Here is a 12818-nt window from a genome sequence, read left to right as displayed (position 1 = left end):
CAACTGGACATGGTGTCGCTGAACAACCCTCTGAACTCTGCCATTCAGTCAGTTCTCAATCCAGTTCACTGTCACTCATCTTACCCACTCTTCCTGTGCTACCTATGAAGATGTTATGGGAGACAGTGTCCAAAGCCTCGCTGAAGTCAAGGCAGACAACATCCACTGCTCTCCCCTCATCTACCCAGCCATCATAGAAGACTATCAGACTGGCCAAGCATTATTTCCCCTTGTGACTACTATGATAAGCTTTTCCTTCATATGCTTAGAGATGACATGCAGCACGAGCTGTTCCATCATCTTTCCAGGGACAGAAGTGAGGGTGACCAGCCTATGGTTTTCCTGGGTCCTCCTTCTTGCCCTTTTTGAAGACTGAAGTGACATCGGCTTTCCTCCAGTCCTCAGGCACCTCTGCTGTTCTCCATGATCTTTCAAAGAAGATGGAGAGTGGCTTAGCAGTAACATCTGCCTGCTCCCTCAGCATCTGTAGGTACATCTCACTGGGGCCCATGGAGGATCTGCAGGTGTCAAGTTTACCTAAGTGATCTCTAACCCAATTCCCTCAGCCAAGGAAAAGTCATCAGGATATCTGTGTTAGTAAAAGTTATGAACAGACACGGACTTCCAATAAACAAAAAGAAAATTACATTTAAGCAGTTCACATTCAATACCTGCCAAAACTTCAGAACTAAAAGGCATATATTGCTTGTGCCCTGACATCATCCTATTTGCATGCCAAACACTCATGTTTATGAGTCAGAAGGAAAATAGACTCAAACAGGCTAAACCTGAAATAGCACAGCCTAACAGAAATCAAACTAGAAAAATCTTAACAACTTCACATTTAAGTCTGTTTCCTGGTCAGCACTTTTTTTAAAGGCATACTTTGTGTGAAAGAAACAAGTCCTGAATGCAGCTGTACTGCAATCACTTGAGTCAGGGTATCACCCAAGTCAAAACAAAGTTAGTCAAACTTTCACAGTTCATAACCCAGAAAACCCTTTTTTTTTGCAGTTCAGAAAGGTAATCAGGAGAGATTTACTGGTTAGGATTGGAAGTTTAGATTTAAGATTGGCTCCTGTGCTGGTCTGCTCTCCTCACTGAGATAAGGTGGAGGAGCTGTGGCAGTGGAAGGTAAGAAAGCCTCCTGTCATTCTAATATTCCACTATTACCCTCCCTCAGGACCAACCCAGACACCCCCAGCTCTTGATTACGATCCCACACAGCCCATCACCACAATTACAGCAAGTATCTCCAAGCCAGCCATCTTACTTCCGCAATCCCAAGTCCATAACCCCAAGGCTCCAACAACCATCACCCGAGCCAGCACTGTCACCCACAATCCCAAATAAACTAATTCAGAGCTATTTTCAGACTTTTTTCTCCTCACCTCTGTCAAATCCCTCAAAGCCAGGAGTTCTACACCATTCATACTCTGTGTTTATGTTCATGTGGCTTTTCAGTGTATCCCAACAATCCCTCTAGCCCCCCAGATCTGACAGCATTAGGCAGAGATTTCTCAGTCAGGGACAGCTACCCTATGTTACCCTGCACTCAGCACTGTCCCAGCCACAGTTTCCAGCTTCCTCCTACTTAAGGGCCACAAGACACTACACAAAGGACAGCAAAGATTTCCCTAATAATGGAAACATAATTACTGTTTTTATATTGCTACATAATCAGGAAGATGACCCAATTTGCAATATTTAAAAAGCCCCTACAACACATACGGATTGAAAGAGCTGTGAAAATAGTCAAATCAAGAGAGCAAAATGAGAAACTTGTTTTCTTCCTCTTTTGTCCCCCCCATGAAGAAATACTCAGCTACTCAAATAGATGCGAAAAACTTTAGTCTAGCCTGGTTTTATTATTCCAACATATTGTATAGCTGTTATTCAGTGATATCACCACTCAGTTACAGAGAATACTGTGTAGCTAACACTCTGAAAGTCACCTTGGTTGGATTTAAAACCTATTAATTATCCAGTGAGGACTGGACAAGAAACCTCAGGGTATCCTCCCCCACCATGTGAAAACCTTCCGCAAAGATGGTAACCATGTTTTGCCTCGTTCTTCTCTTCAGCAGAGTAAGCCAGATGAGCTCTTCTTGTTTTTCCCTTAAAGATCACAACATCTAATAATACTTCCTGTACTTCCTGAACTGCAACACCCAGAAGGGAACAGCACTGCATTTATACAGCCATGGCTGACTGGATGGGGCTTTGAGCAACCTGGAAGGTGGCCTTGCTGTGGCAGGGGGGTTGGAATGAGATCACCTTTAAGATCCCTTCAACCCAAACCACTCTATGACTTTATGTTAGCCTGAATAATCTCCCCTCTCCTCCCACTTTTCATTCTAGAATGTTTGGCTTTTTGCTTATCTTCTACTAGTTCTATAAGCCCTAGTTCCATCTTCTTCAAGCATGTGTTTCATAATATACACCTATACAAGCCTACTGAGTTTAAGCTTTCAGTTTCTATACAGGATTACTATGACTTCTAAGGACATGTTTCCAGGCAGACAGTGTACACCCCAATTTCATCAAGATCACTGTTTGCCTTACTGCTTTAGAAAGCTTTAGGGTGTTAAGATTTGTGCAAGACATCATCTGCTTCTGCTCCCAGGCTACTGGTCTGCTACAGAAAATAAATTTGAACTTATCCAGTCTTTCTTAAAAACCAACCTGTGGTTTACTGTCTTCATATTTTCATGACACTTCTCAGCATTATCCAAAATGTGTATTTTGTTAAAATACTTCAAATTTGTCCCAATATTTTGAAGCTGTCACACAAGCTTGTTTTTAAAAAAGGGCTAAGCTAACAATCTTTACTATTGCTTCCAAGATCATTTCAACCTGTTGTCAAAGAGCACTGTTTGAAAGACTGAGACTATCTGAAAGTATCACAGTTTAACACTTCTAAGTTGAGCTCTTACTCTTAGTGATATTCAGTGAATAATTATATTTATTGGAATAAGTTTTGCTGTAATCTATGGTAAAATAAAGAGGCATTAGACATTTTAGACTTCCTAGTATCACCTGTTAGCACTTTTCCCCTACCTCAAAGTAGGTTGCCCTCTACATAAAATAACCTGATCCTCTACTGCTTCTAGAAACATCTCTCACTGTGCTTTGTGCTCCTTACCGGTGACATTTTATACTTACACACACACACCTCTACAATCCACATTAACTTGGTTTTGTCACATAGACTTGAACATTTTAGTTGAACTGAAGTTTAGCTTTTTCCAAAAGATAACTTTAGCTCTTCCATGACCTGAAAGTTAAGCCAAACTGGCTTTCTCAGTACAGCATTTGTGGAGACAGTTTAGGCTCATTCTCAACACTGTTTTTCAAGCTACTGAACACACACCCCACCCCACCCCTTACACTGTGCTATTTCCCCCTTCCCCTTCTCATTCTTTGCTGAAGTTTTGTACCTTATCACATGAATTACTCTCTGCCTTCACCTTCTTGTTGTTCACTTGTTGGAGGCAAATTCTCTCTTGTCCCTCTTGCTTCTCTTTCATTTCTAAAAAGCTGCCTGTAGCCTGACTTCGCCAAGAACTTGTTGGTCGTTCCCATTGTTACCTGACTCCTCCTCACTTCCCCCTCATTCCACCCTGTGCAAATTCAGAGTTTTGATTCTGGAATTCATCACCCAGTAAATTCTTGAACCAGGAAGCAGGTAGGAAAAAAACCCCCAAACTTTGCTGTAAAGCAAGTAAGTCATCTCCACTTCCCCAATGCCATTCTTCACCCCTTAGGTTAGGTCATTCCAGAATCAATACTCCAGTCATGCAAGTTATCCAAAACATACCTGTTAGATTTAATTGACCCATGTTGATTATACAGGAAGACAACCAGTTGCTGTTGTTTATTCCACCTATTTCCTGCATTAGTATTAGCTACAGATGTGCCCCAGCTGGGACAGGCTACTTGTGACCATGCACAACAGTCTACAGGTTCATGCACACAATTCCTTTGTAAAGGAACTTTGTAAGCGAGCTTAGGAATCCAACTTCTTACATTTTAGAGAATACATGCTGTAAATAAATCATTCAGCACAGATAAGGTAGCATAATACATTTTAAAAAAAAATTGCTCAAGACAGCAGAGCTACAAGCATATCTATAGCAAGCAGGTGCTCTGCTTGGAAACAGCCTGTATTTGTTAGAGACCATGTCCAACAATGGTACCTGCTATTCAAATTCAGCACCAAAAAGAAGACATACTTTGTGAGAACCTAAAAGACAAAGTGACTAACATCCCCAGCACTAGGTACACCAGGTTTATAAGACTACTATTCTTAAAGTAACAGAGAGTCTCACAGCAATGAAAAATTAGAAAAGTAGGTTTGAAAGAAGAAACCACATACAATGTACTTGTTTTCCAGCAGTTATCGTTCCCACTTTGGGACAGAAGGCTTAAGAAAATGAGGAAAAAAAAATCTGACAAGAGGAATATAATCAAGAGTGTTTTATAACGTATGTCCCCATCACAACATTCAATTATTTTGCATATATTTTATTTTTAAAATTGATTTGAAAGACAGAGAAGCAACTTAAATTTACAGAATGCTGACTGCACTAAAATCATCTGCTTTAGTTGTAAATTGTTTCAGTCACAGTTTTACTTAAAAACTCAGCAGAACACACTAAAAGTTACTAGGAAGATCCCAAGAAGCTTGAAAACAGAAGTATTTGTTTAGAAGACTTGATTTTAAAACACATGTGCTTATTCTTCCACAAAAGAACAACTTACTTGCTAGCTTAGCCTGCAGTCCTGAAGGTCCAGGTTTTGATGTCTCCGACTTGGAAGAGCCTGGTAGAGACAGTTTTGTTTTGGGCAGACTGACTTTTGGGCTGAATCGAGCAGCCCAGTCAAACTTTGAAGAGCCACCTGTTTTACTCGGTTCTTTGTCCCTGCTACTCCTTCTTGGACTGGGGCTAGATGCAGAACGGGAACGTCTAGCCTTACTCTGGTCCTTTCCCTGTTTCACTCTGGCACCCTGAGGAACAGTAGAAGAAGCAGAGGCAACAGCAGAAGAGGAGGAGGAGGTGGAAGCTGAAGAAGAAGAATCGGTGATGGTGCTACACCCAGCTTTGGCTGAGGTCACCGATTTTGAAGCCAGCTTGGAGACTTTTGCTGACTTCTCTTCAGCGCCAGTTGATTCAACTGATGACCCACTCTTTATACAAGACAGATTCTCTGTCCTTTTCCTTTTCTGACTTCGGGAGCTACCAGCAGCTCCACCCTTTCTGGTGTGAGCCTTGCTTGTTGATGGCAATTGTGTAGACTTGGGCTGTTCTTGGTCTGAGTGTCTTCTCTTAGACTTAGTATGTGGCTTGTTGGTTTCTGAGGAAGTTTCAGTGTGTTGAAGTGCTTTGGGTTTTTTAGCAGAGCTGGGAGAATTGGTCCTCCTGTAATCTGGACTAGCACTGCGTTTAACTCCTCGAGAATTGTCTTTCTTAGGCACTTGCCCCGTTTTTTGCTTTTCTGAAGTATTGACTCTCTCTGGATCTTCTTGTTGTGGTATTAAAACAGCAGATGAACTACAGCCTCTGTAGAAGTAAGCAGGAACAGCATTAGTGCTGAACTCAGGAAACCTCACAGTTGTAACAGTTTTGCATGATAAATGTCATCATTCTCTAATAAAGGAAACTGCACGTAAGAAACTGTTGATTAGGTTAACATTGAAACAAACAAAAACAATGCCACAACATGCCCGTATGAGAACAATCATATTGCACATACTTGCTAGCATAAAAACTAAACAAATTGCAAAATAAAAGCACAGTACACTGCCTTCTAAAGAGGAAGTTATAACTTGAATTGATTTTACTTTTTAATGTATATTGATACAAACTGATTTAAAAAAACAAACAAACAAAAAAAATCAAGCCATGAAGGTGTTATCTGAATGTTTGAGAATGTAAGTTCCACAAGAGAGTAAGGAGTGTTCAGTAATGCATAACTAGTCATAACTGGATTCTAGTTCAAGAAAGGCTCTTAATGAAAGGATAGTTTCTCATCAATCTTAAAATTGAGGTAGTGAATCTCACACAGAAATGGTAAAATTCTCTTCTACATGATAGAAAACTGTTCCAGTGTGTAAATAGCAGAAGCATATGAAGAGCAGACAAAGCAATACCAAGATGATTACTCTGAACACAGGCATACTTTAGATTATTGCATGTTTCAATTCATATTGGACATTGCTCCAAACTCCTTGGGCAATCTTCCCCCAACATGAAGCAGAAGAATGGGAGAAAGACCTTGCAAGTATTCCAGGACTAGTTATGCAGAAATCGTTTCCTCCCCATCACTGATGGAATGCTCTTAGTTGGTGAATTAGAAAAACAAAACAGAAACAGAATTTGAAACACTGAAATATATCCAGTGAATGCAACACCTAGATTAGTTCAAATCTATTAGTCATACGTTGTATAAGAACTCTGTATAACTCAACACATTATACACAGTTGTGAAGTGCAGATAACACTGGTTAACATATGAATATGAAGCGCAATTACCTTTTAGAAAAGTGTCCCTTGGACTGCTCAGAAGTAGTATTAGACTGCACTTTGGGTGTCTTTGAAATAGATTTTCTACTCTCAGGAGGGCTATGTGCCTTATGTTTTGCCTGCCCTAAATGTGACCTGTCAGCAGAAAGTCAAAACAGAAAGCTATCAGGATTTCAAGATACAGATACAGACCTGTAGGTGGAATTATTATTTATTCTTGGGCCATTTACAAATATTCATTTACAGCTACAAACCTTTCCATACCAGCACCCAATATTAAAGCAGCATTTCAAAAGAATCACCTGTTGCAATTACAAATCACTACCAGTAACTGTTTTGTAAGGCACACAATTATTTAGTCATTTTAAATGAATAAAACATCATCTAACTCCTGAGTTGTGCAGATAAATTCAAATTTTTCTGATCTGCAAGATTACTGAATTATTCACTTAAGCATTAAGCTAGCACAGTAAGGCACATGACTAGAGCACCTGTCAAAGATCTCTTCTCAAAAATAGATATATACTCATCTACCTCGAGATTCCATGCATTAAGTCTTTATACAGTTATGAGTTTGTATCTTTGTTCTTCAGTTTAAAAAAATCAAGTGCTCAGAATAGGAATGCAGCCAGTTCCACTTGGTAGGAAATCTCAACCCTACCAGTTATTTTCTGGCTGCAGATCCACCAGTTCAGAGGATTGAGAGCTGTGTGGTAACAGCTGAGGAATGAAGAGGAAAGAGGAATGAAGAAACACATGCTACCAATGAAGGCAGTCAGATGAGACAGGAAACCTGTGATGTCAGAGATAGGAATGAGTTTCACATAGATAAGCTACAAGAGGCCTTCCAAGCAGCCTTCAGTTGCATGCAAAAATTGGTTCATTGTATGAGCTCTGACTGAAGGACAAAGATAATACTATACCATGGATAAAATTTAAGACTTAAGTTACATCTTCACATATTCCACATTTAGCTTCAAAACCACTCGGAATTACCATCTGCAAGACTCAGAAAAGAGCTCATCAGCATTTAGAACAGGACAGTATAAATAATTGCTGAGGCAAGGGACATCTCACTTGCACTTCCCTGGACAGAACACACTTTTGACTCAGCTGCCACCAGGAAAACTCCACTGCACATTTCATACCTATAGAGAACCATCAAGCACCATCAACCTTTATGAAACCTCAAACTAGTCTAGTATTAATGCTGAAAGAAGCCCTGTTTCAAAGTTGAAGAACTCTTGATTATATGTTTATATGTTATTAACCTCAGCTATCTACTCCTTTGAGTTGAGCTCTGCAAACATCTGAATGCTAAAGTGTAAGGGGAGGAGGAACACTGACTTTCAATTTAAGTGCCCTGCTCCAGCCCATCACCCCAAACATCACAAAATTTAGGCCAACAGACTAAGTGGAAGTAGTAGAGTTCCACAAGCTTTCAAACAGTTTTTCCAACCAAATGCCAGAAATCCGGTAGTGAAAGCAAAGCTAATTGTACTACTGACTAGAAAGCTTCACTATCCTCTTCAGGACTTCAATGCAAACTTCAATGTCCATAGAAAACAAGTACCAAGTCCAACCACCCAGATGATAATAACATGCTCACCTTTCTAAGAGCATGACAGTCTGCAAAGATTAAATTAACAGCATCTTCTCCATACTCAAGTAACTTGTTTTGATTTATCATACTATAAGAAGTAATTTTTACTATCAAAAGCAAGTGACACAAAATAGATCTCTAGGTCACAACAGCAAACTCCATCAAGGTAAACATGGGAATGTTTCACCCAATCCTCAGTGTTTGGATTTTCCTTTTCCCAACAAAAGATTAAGGCGTGAAATTTAATTTTCCCCTTGAAGTGTTTTTATTATGGGAGTAACAGACGTTATTACATAATTTACACTTGGCAGGAATCTCATTTTTTATGTAAGCTAAACTGATCAGAGTTCACTTATTCTGAAGCGTATTTTAAAAGGTTATTTTCCCTTAAAGATTTTTGTTTTGCTTTAGATATTCACAGAACATAATAACTGAAGATCTTTTCAACTAAAATATTGCTAAAGCAATACATGCAAAACATGCACTGAAGAGTTTCCACTTGTTTCAGGCTCCTCCCCTTTCACCTTTAAACCCTTTGGATTCTTACAAGTTTTACAAATACAGTTTCATAACAACATCCAATTTATGTGGATAATAAAGCTACAACCATATCCTAGGGATGATGAACGCTGCCTCATGCAGACTACTTGCATTTGCTTTTTCTTTATCCATGAAACGAGCAGTAAAAACACTGAGCAGAAAGGTTACTCTAGAAACGCAACAAATGGGGAGTTTAAAACTGATGGGAATTTTTTTCATTTCATTTTTAAAGACCTACTGTGCTTTCACTTCTCCCTCTGAGTTTAATCACTCACCTCGCATGTGTTCCAAAGAAAAGGTACACAAGACAATAACTGTGCATGCAGTAGCATGTCAGTTAAAAGGAACACGACATTAATTACCCCTCTATAAGGTCCATACAATAGCAAAAAGCCTGACAACTTAGAAAGTCTGCAGGATTAAGGTAAAAGAACTTTAACCATACACCAACCAGCAAGCATCAGTCCCAATTTATAATGAAGTTGTGACAGCTTGTTTAAGGTCTCCTTAAAAAAGTTAACTTACATACAAAAGCATAACAGTCTGTAAAGCTCGACACAGAGAGCGGTGGTTGGAGAACAACCAAGGGCCATGAAAGATCCATGAGCAGCTGGAAGGTCGATTCAAGGTTGTAAACTACCTGTACTCTTGCCCATAATCCAAGGCTTTCCACTTGTAACTTACCATGACAAGCTCTTTAGTCTTTTCCATTAATGTATCATTCATTAAGAATCTTCATTTAAAGCAACATTCCAGCAACAAGTATTTTGAGAGCCTAAGTTCCTCATTAATGACAAAAAATGACAAGGTAAGTATTTATGAGCTTGTGTTTGTCCTTTTCCACTCTCAGGGGCAGGTCCAGAAAGACTGAGCTCTTGCTGCACCTTCAAGTGTTGTTTCGTAGAGTTTTTAGTTTTCCTTCCACCTCCCCCCCAACTTAAAGACAGTTTCATAAACCACTCCAAGGCTTCACTCAACTGGGCAAAGCTGTCTGCTGATACACACTGTAATTCACAGGCAGACAGTCAAGTTTAGAGAAGCACACATACAAGTTGACAAGCAAACCACCACTTAGCTCACTGTGTTATATAAACAATATGGTGGAAAACGTCAGCCCTGAGCAAAACCATAATAAAGAACTAACTAGAACCTGTTCTCAAAGAGTTACTCTGTGCATATTAAAAAAAAAGTACCTTTTGAAGTTAGTTAATAAACAAAGTGTTTCATCTAAGTAATTTTTCTCAGTAGCTGAGAGTGAGCTATTAAATGCTTCCAAACATTAAGTCTGCAAAAACTAACCACTCTTACTTCTGTCAAAATGAGATTAAAAAAAGCAGTAGCACAGATGAAAAAGCTATGGAAAAACACCTATTTGCTCTCCTCAGAAATACTCCACCTGTCTTCCCCACCAACACAAACATTAAATTTAGTTTTTCACAGGTCACAGGTAAGTTTTTAACAGTTTAACATATCACCAAAACTGGTCCAAAACCAATCCTGTTCAGAACAAAAGCAGTATAACTGACAAAAGCATTCCCTCTGCTTATAACAACATCCTACATGCAGCCAACGAGGATCTCATCTATCATTTAGCCTTCAATCCCATATGCACACGAACATGTATATATTATATTTCAAAAATCATTAAAATTTGTGTATGAAGTATCCTACTTTCATACACAACTCAACAGCATAGCAGTCATTTATGTCAAATTGATATCCTACTTAAATACTGCTGTTCCTAAAGATTTCATAAGGCTAACAATATGCAGGTTAAAAGAAAAGCACCACTGGCAATTAATGCCACTAATAAAATACTAACAATTTTTGCAGCATTAGTAAAAAGTTCCAGTATCTGAGACTACTTCCATTACTCCATACTAGTATAGTGCAACATTGATCACAACTGAAAGGAACAGTCAACTGCACCACTTCCAGAAAAGATCTTATTGTGTGCCTCACAATACCACTTCCAAATCGCTCCCATTCCAAGTAAATACTACAGCATCACCAGGAGCTAAGCCACAAGGGCACAATTCTTCAACACACATGGTAACAATGTAGATACACAGTGAACAAAGTGCCAGTAAGTACCTTCCACCCCTTTCTCCTGCCCCTACGAAGAAAGCTTGTGTTAGGGCATCTGCATCCCATTCCTCTTGAGTTTACTGCTGCAAAGGGAAACTTCAGTATCATTATTGCTTCCCTACAAACCTGCAGACATCCTTCAGTGGAAAGTGCTGGAAAAGATACTCCAGACAAGGGTATGGGGTGTACAGTTATGAAGGTGCCATTGTAACAGTAATTCTAAATTAGGATAACACTAAATACTTCTCAAACTGGCAGTAAAGTCAGTAAATACCCACAAGAGCTGAAAGCAATCCAAAGCACAGTTATTTCAGCATCACTACTGACAACAGAAAGTGAAGAACCACATTAGTCCAAGTTCACCAAGGCCAGTATGGTTACATGCACACATGGGAGGAACAACACTCCACCAGTTCACCAGTTTATATTAATCTCTTGTCAAACACACAACTCTTTCTTCTTTAGAGAAAAGCACACACTATTGTTGCAGCACAAATTGGAAATAAAGCATCTATCTTTCTATGCTGTCTGTGAGCCAAGTATCATTGTTCATATTTTTAAACAAATACATCTCTACAAATCAAACACTTGAAGTTCCTATCAAGTTCCTGAGCTGAATGTGAAACTGCCTGTAAATCTCTAGCAGAAAACCATTACAGGCTTTCCCTGCTCATTTTGACTACAAGTATTGATGTTACAGTGACATGAAACAAGCCCTGTCTAGAGGAAAATGGGTTTGCATTGTTCCTTCCAGGTTAAGCCAATCTGTCAATATTAGATGTCACAGGAGGGAGATTCTGCATTTAGAATAGATCATACAAAAGTTTAGAATTTCCAAAGTCTTTATGCAAGTGGACAGTAGCTGCTCAGCAAGTTCAATTTTTTAAAACTTTTTTTAAAAGACCTTAAATCTGTAAAAGTGTCAAAAGACTATAGAAGGACACACATTAGCACTTCAGCTTGGCAGCACTGTCATTCTCCTGCCTCTCTCCTTTTTAACACCTCTCTCAACTGAAGTCTATCCCATTCACTCCAGTCAGAGCATAAAAGAGGTAGCACTCACTTACCTTAGATTACTGGATGTCACATCTAAGTCTGAACTTATGAGTGCCAAACTGCACAAACTCTCCAAATTTTTGTCACTTAATTTGTATTTTGAAAATGCATGCAGCTCAGCCACACAAAAGCCTTAAGAAAAAAAGCTGTTGCACTTCCAGCATTTAGAAAGCTATTTATACAAAGGAGAAGTGCAATCAAGTACACAAGTTCAGACAGTATCAAAACCTGTCCTTGCTCGAAGGGCTACGATTGCATATCTATGACCAAAGTGAAGTAACCTCCAACACTTCAGAAGGTGTGGCCCTTAAGTTTGCTTACAAACTTTGTGGCTAATTTTAGGCATGAAGCAACAACCCCCTACAGACTCACATTACTGTCTAATTCGCTCTGCAATAGTAGTTTTTCTGTTTTGTCTGAGGTTTGGGCATTTTTCATCTTTGTGTATTGATCTGTTGTTTGTTGGGTTTTTTTTTAAGAAGCACGTGGATCTAATAAAGTGGCTGAATAAAATCTCATACTGTTTGTACAACTACAAGTAGTACAGATGAACAGAAGAAAATCTGTAAAGCAAGATAGTTCCCATTAAGGATCAGTGTCCACTATCTTTGCATTTCAATGATTTCTACTTCAAAGTAAACCAGATTAAACCCCCAAGTGACCAGAATACACGAACTGCTCTTATAGAGCATAACTTTCAGTTCAGTTTCATCCAAAAAGATTCCAGTCCAAGTGCTCCAAGACCATTCCATGATGTTAGCCAAAGCACAGCAGGTTAGGATGACTGATTTATTTCAAAAGAACATTCCCAGTTCCAACTAAAACACTAACACAGATACATCCCAGGTTCACAGCTATTTGCACAATAGGAACGTATTATTGAAATAGTCTTTCCACAGTTTGTTTATTCTAAGTGATTTTACAGCTGAAACTGAAGAGTTTCAGTTTACAGATGACAAACACAAAAAAGGTTGGAAATAAATTAAGTGTGTCAGGAAGCGCAA

The 12818-nt window shown here is 39.1% G+C and overlaps 1 protein-coding gene across 9 annotated transcripts in view; it reads right to left on the bottom strand.

The window, feature by feature from the left end:
* The window catches only part of TRIP12 (thyroid hormone receptor interactor 12), an 80626-nt gene that overhangs the window by 38163 nt on the left and 29645 nt on the right, over positions 1 to 12818 (bottom strand). For 7 of the 9 annotated variants that reach the window (XM_032697354.1, XM_032697352.1, XM_032697359.1 and 4 more), the window contains 2 exons: positions 6537 to 6662; positions 4765 to 5564 (listed from right to left, as the gene is read on the bottom strand). In XM_032697354.1, the coding sequence (XP_032553245.1) occupies positions 4765 to 5564; positions 6537 to 6662 (926 nt within the window). The remainder of the gene's footprint in view (positions 1 to 4764; positions 5565 to 6536; positions 6663 to 12818) is intronic. The other 2 variants (XM_032697360.1, XM_032697361.1) reach the window with 1 other exon arrangement.

This window comes from Chiroxiphia lanceolata, chromosome 10 (assembly GCF_009829145.1).
Source record: "Chiroxiphia lanceolata isolate bChiLan1 chromosome 10, bChiLan1.pri, whole genome shotgun sequence".
In the NCBI taxonomy this organism is placed as follows: domain Eukaryota; kingdom Metazoa; phylum Chordata; class Aves; order Passeriformes; family Pipridae; genus Chiroxiphia; species Chiroxiphia lanceolata.
This window is presented reverse-complemented; position numbering and strand designations above follow the sequence as displayed.